The 10,184-nt window shown below is 52.4% G+C and overlaps 1 protein-coding gene across 1 annotated transcript in view; it reads right to left on the bottom strand.

Annotated features, from left to right (window-relative positions):
• Positions 1-4,752: 4,752 nt before the first annotated feature.
• ssbp4 (single stranded DNA binding protein 4) overlaps positions 4,753-10,184 on the bottom strand; it is a 109,748-nt gene continuing 104,316 nt past the window's right edge. The window contains exons 15-18 of the mRNA XM_070860775.1: positions 9,661-9,739; positions 8,832-8,860; positions 6,493-6,594; positions 4,753-4,989 (exon numbers count right to left, since the gene is read on the bottom strand). Coding sequence (XP_070716876.1) covers positions 4,960-4,989; positions 6,493-6,594; positions 8,832-8,860; positions 9,661-9,739 — 240 coding nt within the window. The 3' untranslated portion in view covers positions 4,753-4,959. The remainder of the gene's footprint in view (positions 4,990-6,492; positions 6,595-8,831; positions 8,861-9,660; positions 9,740-10,184) is intronic.

Genomic DNA, 10,184 nt, shown 5'->3' with positions numbered 1-10,184 from the left:
CAGGGAGGCTTTGAGGGTGTCCTCCTAGCGTTTCCGCTGTCCACCTTTGGCTCGTTTGCCGTGAAGGAGTTCCGAGTAGAGCACTTGCTTTGGGATTCTCTTGTCTGGCATGCGGACAATGTGGAGCTGATCAAGTGTGGTCAGCGATTCAATGCTGGGGATGTTAGCCTTAAGATTTATGGGGATGCTGGGGTGGATTTGACTGGGTGGGATATTCAAGAGTTTGGGAAGTAAGTGGTAGTCTAGAGGAAACACGGGTGCAGTGTGGCTGGGCCGAGCAGCCGGTTTCCCTCGCTGAAAGAAAGCTACAACAGGCAAGGAATAAGAAAAGGATCCGTGACATTTATTGATGCAGTTTAATATGCAACTGACCATCTAAAGAATCTTTACAATATATAAAGAACATACAGATGACAATATATATACTACACAGAACGACTATAGCAAACTTGGGGGCCCATGGGATTGGGATCAGCAAACTGACTCGGGCAGGAGCCAACTGTGTTCAATACTGTCGGGACGTAACGCGAGGGTTTAACGCAATTATACATCAAACGCAATTGGCGGACAGCGGGAATATGGGGCTGTACAGGGTCATAACATATTAAAAAAATATATTTACAGAAAAAGCATATCAGAGCGACTGAGGTCCTTCTTGGTATCAAGTGGTGAGCTTTGTATTTTATATAATCAAGTCCCAAACTCATTCTCTCGCCCCTTCCCTCCCTCCATAATGTGCCAACTCTGGTCGGGGTACCTGCATCGCGCAGGTATTTCAGCATTCTCCACGTTGAGCTTAGAACGAGGTGCTGGCAGGTTATGTGATCGTAGAGGATATCACAGCTTGTCCTGCAGGAATGGTAGCATAGTGGCTATGTTACTGGAACTAGTAATTAGAGGCCTGGACTAATGATCCAGAGACATGAGTTCAAATCCCACCACGGCAGCTGAGAGAATTTAAATTCAGTTCATTAAATAAATCTGGAATAAAAAGCTAGTATCAGTAATGGTGACCATGAAACTACAGGATTGTTGTTAAAACCCAACTGGTTCACTAATGCCCTTTAGGGAAGGAAATCTGCCGCCCTTACCCGGTCTGGGCGATATGGGACTCCAGACTCACAGCACTGTGGCTGACAGTTAACCACAGGAAGACGGCTCACCAACTTCTCCAGGGCAGTTAAGGATGGGCAATAAATGCCAGCCTTCCACATCCTGTAAACAATTTTTTTAAAGCTCAATGCCCACACATGCACCAGGGGCACTGGACAGCGCACTGGAGTGGGGTCGGGAACCATGGCTGGTTTTCAGCCCCCTCCCTAACTTTGGAATGCTAATTGAAGTAGTCCTACCCCTGTCCAGCGATCACAGTGGCCACTCCCTGGTCCGTGTGGGTCAGTACCACACCAGGCTGTGTGTTCACCCACTGAACGCCTTTCTTGACAGACCTGGGGCATTATGGATGGATTTTCAGTGCATTGCTCCCTCAGCAACGTGACTTCACCCCTCTAATTCTCTACTGGCATGCTATAGTGCCTCCCCTCCCTCCATCCACGTAACCTCATCTGCCCAGCATTTAGTCCTACACGACAAGTTATTGATACCACGGCAACCCGTACTCTGGGTGGAGGGGGGGGGGGAAATCAGTCGCATGCTAGGCCAAGATTGGAATCTGTCTGTCATTGCTTCCCTCCCTCAGCCACACTTGCACCCCTCAAAGGCTAGTGTCAGAACCTGTGGAATGGACAATCAAACGTAGAGCCATTTTCATTGAGGGAAAGTCTGAAGCTAGAGTCATCATTTAGTGGGCAGTAGGTCTCCCCACCACCCAGTAGGAGACAGAGACACCACAGGCCTGGAATGTGAAAGACCGAGTGTGTGAAAGAACACGGGGAGAGCAGAAGGTGCCTGGGAGAGAGTGAGAACACGGAAAAGATTGTGAGCGAAAGCGTGTGTGAAAACACGTAAGTGTGAGAGTGAAAGCGTGAAAGAGCATAAGAAGGCGTTTCAAAGAAAGTGAGAGTGCGCGAGAAAGTGAAGAAGTATTGAAAGAAAACATGCAAGAGCTTAATTTTGTGAGAGAATGTGTAAGAGCATGTGCACGAGATGGAGAGCAGGAGCATACAGGAGACGCAGAGAGAACCATCTCTGAGACTGGAAGTACTGAGGGTGGAGATCAAGGAAATGTTGGACAGACCAGTGATCGATTCCCAATCTGTTTGTTTGGCTCAGTACCACATCGGGTGCTATGTTCACCTCCCTATAGTGAAGAATCTCAATGAATCTTCCAAAGGGCAGCACAGGTTTATTCATAAGAATTGGATCAGGGGTGAGTGCCAAGCGAGAGTCAGCGGATCAAAGAAAGAGTTAACTTCTGTCAGGCACACCAGCCCAATGGGTTGGGAGGCCCCGGGAGCGAGACCGTGTCTGTTCCATGGAATAATTTGAAGACGATGATTCTGCCTACTGTCAGTTTTTCTAGCTGGACAAGGGAGGCCATTTGGCCCATCCAATCAGAAACACCCTACAGTCACTTCAACTTTGCCTTAAATTGTTCCAAGAATGTATCCCCACACCAGAGCCCATTCCATGTGTGATTGGTCTTAAATTAACCTTTCCCCTATTTGACCCTGTGACCTCTTGCCCTGCTCTCAAGTTAGCAGTACATTCTGAATTTAGAATTTCCATACCATTCACTGTCTGGTACAACTCAAGGAGGCCCACACAACCAACTCCTTCCAACCTTGAAATGGCCAAGTTTCACCCTGCGATGGACGTGCTCCATTGGGCTGGTGGTATCAATCACTGTCCCCTGGGTGAGCCCGATCTCTCGGTCCTGGTGTCTTCGATGGATGTTAAAAGATCCCATGAAAACAAATGGAAGAGAAGGATGCTCTCGCAGTGTCCTGGCCAACATTATCAACTCAACCAACACCAGCACGTGACCTGACCATCCCATTGCTGTTTGCGAGATCGAGTTATGCACAAGATGGCTGCCACATTCACGTAGGTAACGGTGACTCCACCATTTGTGAAGCACTTTGAGGTGTGATACTGAGGCCAAGTTCTTTCCTTGAAACCAGACACCTCACAGTGAGGCTGTGGTAATTGAGGGCCCATCCCCCACCTGAACTGAAGAAGCCAGAACCAATACATGATTACAATATTTACAAGGAAGTATTGGGAGTCTGGACCCCCTCCTCCCCCCATCCCAAAAACTCCAATCAGCTTTAACCGGCATCAGGGGCTGGTACTCGCGCAAGCTACGCCTCATTGATTCACATCTCCCTCACATACCCAGCTAGTCGGTTCCCTGGCTGGTTTTGACCCATCCTTGGTCTATGCTCAGTTAGCTATCTCGGCACCAGAGACCCTCTCTGTCTTGGCTGCGATGGATTCACCAACCAGCCCGTTGGGGAGGGGGGGGGCGGAGAACAGCCACGAAAGTCCCTCAGTCAGAGAAACCCAGGACATCAGCACTCTGAAGATATGAACCCATGAACGACCTATACCTAGAGCTTTGAATCTTTATTCCCAAACACTCACAGGAGCAATGGGATTAAATTTACAGAAAACTTGAAGTTTTGAGGTGAAGTTGGGAGTTGAGATCATTCCATCAGAGTAGGGGGGGGGGCAACGGCAGAAAGGATGGGAGCAGAACCCCCGGTTGTTAGGGTGTGGGGTCCTCCAGAGATGACCAGAGGCTGAACTGCAAGGCTCAGTGGACCATCCAAGGGCGGCTAACACCAGAGCCTGGGCCAGCGGACAGCAGAAGACTCCAATTCCTTGGCTGTTCCGTGTGGGAGCAGCAACCTCGGTATGGGGCTCGCCCCTTCCGGGAACTTCTCTCCGAATTCTCGGAGAAAAAGCCTCTTTGCTAACAGACTCCTCTGTGTCCATTGCAATGTGAACGGAGGGAGAGGGGAGGAGGAGGAGAGAGACATGGCAGATTTTTGGTTCAAGTTATCTGCTCATATAAGTAAATTTAAAGTAATTGGTAGAAGGATTAGAGGGGAGTTCGAGAACTTTTTTTCACCCAGAGGGTGGTGGGAGTCTGGAACTCACGGCCTGAAAGGGTGGTAGAGGCAGAAACCCTCACCACATTTAAAAAGTACTTGGACGTGCACCTGAAGTGCCGTAACCTGCAGTGCTACGGACCCAGAGCTGGAAAGTGGCTGGATAGCTCTTTGTCGGCCAGCACGGACACGATGGGCCGAAATGGCCTCCTTCCGTGCTGTAAATTTCTATGTAACCATGAAAACGCAGGGAAAACCGCGACACCTAATGCCCAAAACGCCACGCCTATGTCCCGGTAAGAGAGGAGTGCCGGCTTTGATGGGTGGGCTACCAAGAGGCTGCACCAGCTGAGGGAGGGGCACTCGGCTTCGAGACCCAACAGTGCCACATTGCAGCCTTCGGGGCCCACGGGCATCACCGGACGGGAGGCAAATCCCAGCTGAGTAACTGTGACTGGTGAAACACTCCTCCCACTCCGCCTCGTTTCACAGGTCACCAGAGGTTAATCGGCAGAGTTGGCGAAAGGGTAGCGTTGTTTGGGTAAACACAGCACTAAATAACTGAAATACTCGCACAGTGCGGTGGCTCGGGCCTGCTGCAGGCTTGAGGCCGTTGTCGTCTGAATGGACAATATTTTTTTAATACAAAAAAACATGCCTTCAAACAGTAAAATGTCTTTGATCGCCCTGCACTGCACCTTCACTCTGTTATACCCCCCACCCCCCACCCCTACCCCATGCGTAAATGTGACGTCTTCAGCTCCTCCAGTAGGCCTCAGGATTTCCCGAGAAGTTCGTCCCGGGGCGCGGCACAGCAGGCTCTGCTCAGGGAATTGTCCATTAAATATTATTTTCGAATGGGATTGGCCTCCCGCGTGAATACTTTCTCCTCGTCTCCAGCGGGGTGGCGTGAGGGTCGGAGGCCGGGGCTTGAAGGGTTCGGTCACACACTCATCGTCATACTGGGGGAGTACTGGGGAAAGAAAGCACAGCACATGTAAGGTCATCGTACAATCCTACAGCACACAAGGAGGCCATTCGGCCCATCGTGCCTGTGCCGGCTCTGTGAAAGAGCGATCCAGTTAGGCCCACTCTCCCTCGCCCTTTCCCCCTAGCCCTGCACATTTTTCCTTTTTCAAGTATTTATCCAATTCCACTTTGAAAGTCACCATTGAATCTGCTCCCACCGCCCTTTCAGGCAGCGCGTTCCCGATCACAACAACTCGCTGCGTAAAAACATTCTCATCTCCCAGAGGTCACCTCTGCTGATGGTGATGGAGTTTGTAATGGAACTGAAAATCAGGTGCTGCATAGAACAGGCGGCCAATGCAATCCCGCCCGTTAAGCAACACCGCCCGAGATGTATTTCTAGGCCCTGGTCCCAGCAGGAGGAAGAGCTTGAATTGGCATAACTTTCCTGGGTTAGAGAGAGGCGAAATCAGCCAGGGTTCCTGCTCCCGATCACTACCCAGTGACCCCTGGGTTAGAGAGAGAGGGGAAATCAGCCAGGGTTCCTGCTCCTGATCACTATCCAGTGACCCCTGGGTTAGAGAGAGAGGGAAATCAGCCAGGGTTCCTGCTCCTGATCACTATCCAGTGACCCCTGGGTTAGAGAGAGAGGGAAATCAGCCAGGGTTCCTGCTCCCGATCACTACCCAGTGACCGCTGGATTAGAGAGAGAGGGGAAATCAGCCAGGGTTCCTGCTCCTGATCACTGCCCAGTGACCCCTGGGTTAGAGAGAGAGGGAAATCAGCCAGGGTTCCTGCTCCTGATCACTGCCCAGTGACCCCTGGGTTAGAGAGAGGGGAAATCAGCCAGGGTTCCTGCTCCTGATCCCTGCCCAGTGACCCCTGGGTTAGAGAAAGGGGGAAATCAGCCAGGGTTCCTGCTCCTGATCCCTGCCCAGTGAACCCTGGGTTAGAGAGAGAGGGGGAAATCAGCCAGGGTTCCTGCTCCTGATCCCTGCTCAGTGACCCCTGGGTTAGAGAAAGGGGGAAATCAGCCAGGGTTCCTGCTCCTGATCCCTGCCCAGTGACCCCTGGGTTAGAGAAAGGGGGAAATCAGCCAGGGTTCCTGCTCCTGATCACTATCCAGTGACCCCTGGGTTAGAGAAAGGGGGAAATCAGCCAGGGTTCCTGCTCCTGATCACTATCCAGTGACCCCTGGGTTAGAGAAAGGGGGAAATCAGCCAGGGTTCCTGCTCCTGATGATTTCTGGTGGAAAGTGTGTGTGTGTGTGTGTGTGGGGGCATCAGGCGTGGGCTCCATGATCAGATACTGACTACGCCGACAGTCTATGCTCACAAGTGAAGGACGGACACTGGGCGACGTTGACAGAGTCTGGAGAGTGTTAGCGCCAGCAGGAGAGGGGGAGGGAAATGGCCGAGAGAGAGAGAGGGAGAAGGAGAGAGAGTGGGAGAAGGAGGGAGAAGGAGAGAGAGAGGGGGAGAGAAAGCCCAACTGTGGTCGAACTTACACTTTCATTTTGGAAGGGGTTTAGGAAGTTGCCTGCCATCTCGCCATCGTCACGTGGAGTTCCCGGAGGATTGCTGATCCCGGTCATGTTGTTTGGGGAATTCTACAAGGAAAAGGATGAGGAATGTTGATTGTTGCTGATAATCCAATCCAGGATTCACCACGCTCCCCTATAGCAAAGCCCTTCCCTCCAGTCCCCTAACTCTCCCATCGAAGCCCATCCCTCCAGCACCCCCCAGTAAACCCCTTTCATTTGTGAAGAATTCCAGAAATGTGAAATAATTCACCCAGGGCGATTCACTTCAACTAACTTTTACAAACATCAGGAATTGATGCAGGAGTGTGAAAGCAGTCACAGCAAACGGCCACTAGATGGAGACGGAATACCAGTTTTAAGCAGAATTTAAAAAGCGTATATGTATATATACTTAAACAGGTAAATTCACCAATCCCTGCACTCCTTGCAGACAGGCAGGCTCGAAGGGTGGGAGTGTTGGTGACTGGGCTATAACAGTGTAGTGCTGATTCTCCAACTGGCCTTTTCTCGCAGCTGAGAGTACCAGGTCCTGCAGATCTCACTCGGAGAGCCAGAGTGACACAGATCCTGAAATGTGTCTCCTAAACCCACACAAATTCCTCTCGGCTGGTAATTCCATTCAGCAAGCAACCCCAGTTCATATAGACACAAACATATCTGATACATCAGCCATGGTGCAGTGGGTCGCACTCCCGACTCTGAGTCAGAAGGTCATGGGTTTGAGCCCCTCTCCAGAAACCTGAGCCCATAATCCAGGCCGACACTCCCAGTGCAGTGCTGAGGGAGCGCCGCACTGTCGGAGGGGCAGTGCTGAGGGAGCGCCGCACTGTCGGAGGGGCAGTGCTGAGGGAGTGGCGCACTGTCGGAGGGGCAGTACTGAGGGAGTGCCGCACTGTCGGAGGGGCAGTGCTGAGGGAGCGCCGCACTGTCGGAGGGGCAGTGCTGAGGGAGCGCCGCACTGTCGGAGGGGCAGTGCTGAGGGAGAGCTGCACTGTCGGCGGGGCAGTGCTGAGGGAGTGGCGCACTGTCGGAGGGGCAGTACTGAGGGAACGCCGCACTGTCGGAGGGGCAGTGCTGAGGGAGAGCTGCACTGTCGGCGGGGCAGTACTGAGGGAACGCCGCACTGTCGGAGGGGCAGTGCTGAGGGAGAGCTGCACTGTTGGAGGGGCAGTGCTGAGGGATAGCTGCACTGTTGGAGGGGCAGTAGTGAGGGAGTGCTGCACTGTCGGAGGGGCAGTGCTGAGGGAGAGCTGCACTGTCGGGAGGGGCAGTACCGAGGGAGTGCTGCACTGTCGGTGGTGCCGTCTTTTGGGTGAGATGTTACATTGAGACCCTGTCTGCTCTCTCAGGTGGACATAAAAGATCCCATGACACTATTTCTAAGAGCAGGGGAGTTCTCCCCGGTGTCCTGGGGCCAATATTTATCCCTCATCCCAACATCACTAAAACAGATTATCACATTGCTGTTTGTGGGAGCTTGCTGTGCACAAATTGGCTGCCGTGTTTCCTACATTACAACAGTGACTACACTCCAAAAGTACATCATTGGCTGTAAAGTGCTTTGCGACATCCTGAGGTTGTGAAAGGCGCTATAGAAATGCAAGTCTTTCTGTAGAATCAGGTAACTGATAACAACAGGTGCGTTAGTTTGGATCGGCTGTGATGACTCTTAAGGACTCACACATTTGGAACGGCCGCCTGTCCCACAGTGAGTGAACACCTCCCCCACTGGAGAAAGAGGCGAGCAGTATTCAGAAAATGCATTCACTTCCTCGAAACCGTTATAAATGTCTAAGTGGCTGAGAAAGGTTTTTTGAAAAGCTGAACAGGCTGGGACTCTGTTCTCTAGGGATGAGAAGGCCGAGGGGTGACCTGATGGAGGTCTGTAAGATTATGAAAGGGTTCGATAGGGTAGATGTAGAGAAGATATTTCCACTTGTGGGGAAGACCAGGACTAGGGGCCATCAATATCAGACAGTCACTAATAAATCCAATGGGGAATTCAGGAGAAACTTCTTTACCCAGAGAGCGGTGAGAATGTGGAACTCGCTGCCACAGGGAGGGGTTGATGTGAATAGTATCGATGCATTTAAGGGGAAGCTGGATAAACACCTGAGGGAGAGAAAGGAATAGAGGGATATGGTGATGGGGTGAGATGGAGGGGGGCTGGTGTGGAGCATAAACCCCGGCACGGAGCGGTGGGGCCCGATGGCCTGTTCCTGGGCTGTACCAACTCGATGTAATAACAGGGCCTGAGAAATAGCTGACCTGTGACCTATGACCTGTTCCAGGCACTAACTCACCTTTGACAATCCATCGATATCGCCAGAACCTGTAAAATAGAAACAGGCGATTAGCCACTCACAGGAACAGGAGGAGACCAGTGAGCCCCTCGAGCCTGCTCTGTCGTTCAATGAGATCACGCCTGATCTACAACCTAACTCCATATACCTGCCTTTGCCCATATCCCCTATTATCTTTGGTTAACAAAATCTATCAGTCTCAGATTTAAAATTAACAACTGATTAGCACCGATTGCCGTTTGTGGAAGAGTATTTCCAAACGTCTACCACCCTGTGTGTGTAGAAGTGTTCCCTAATTTCACTCCTGAAAGGTCTGGCTCTAATTTTTAGACTGTGCTCCTAGTCCCAGACTCCCCAACCAGCGGGAATAGTTTCTCTCTGTCTACCCTATCAGTTCCCTTCAATATCCTGAAAACGTTGATCACATCACCCCGTAATGTTTAAATTCCAGGGAACATAATCCCTGCATTTGTTCCGGACTCTCGGATCCTGCTACACAACCCACACCTGGAGTGAACGGGAAAGGCTGAAGGGCTGTTTCCAGGGGGTGCTGGACTCGGCCCAGATCCCCAGGGTGGGGCACAGTCTGTGGGTATGGGGGAGGCGGAGGGAGGGGGGCAGGCCAGGAGCTCCGGGGAGTGGGGGGGGGGGGGGGGGGGGGGAAAAGAGACTCGAACACTCCTCACCCCACTCACCCCTTCATCCTCACCCCCTCCTCATCCCCAGTCCCCCCGTCCCCACTCACCACATCCTCACACCCTCCGCCCCACTGCCCAGTGATTTCCCCGGTGCTGGATTACCCAGTGTTCCCCAGGCCGCAGGGCGTTACCTAGTGTTCCATTCATGTGATGAGGCTCCATGCCAGCTATCCCACCGAGGGGGCCGTCAGCGCCAGGACCCATCGGGAACTGAAAGACAAAAGGAACAGCGGAGGGTGAGTTACTGCGCCCGGGCCAGCTCACTCACAGACGGGGGAGGGCCCTGGAGTTCCACAAGCTGCCCGACCGCGGACATTCTTCCATTTTCACTCATTTAACAATCGGCTCAGTGCACAGCCACTCTCGCTTCGGAATCAGAAGGTCGTGGGTTCAAGTCCCACTCCAGAGGATTGAGCACAAATGTCCAGGCTGACACTCCCAGTGCAGTACTGAGGGAGCGCCTCACTGTCGGAGGGGCAGTACTGAGGGAGCGCAGCACTGTCGGAGGGGCAGTACTGAGGGAGCGCAGCACTGTCGGAGGGGCAGTACTGAGGGAGCGGCGCACTGTCGGAGGGGCAGTACTGAGGGAGCGCAGCACTGTCGGAGGGATAGTACTGAGGGAGCGCAGCACTGTCGGAGGGGCAGTACTGAGGGA

The sequence above is a fragment of the Pristiophorus japonicus genome, chromosome 18 (genome assembly GCF_044704955.1).
Source record: "Pristiophorus japonicus isolate sPriJap1 chromosome 18, sPriJap1.hap1, whole genome shotgun sequence".
Classification (NCBI taxonomy): domain Eukaryota; kingdom Metazoa; phylum Chordata; class Chondrichthyes; family Pristiophoridae; genus Pristiophorus; species Pristiophorus japonicus.
Note: the sequence above shows the minus strand (reverse complement) of the source record. Positions and strands in the feature narration are given on the sequence as shown.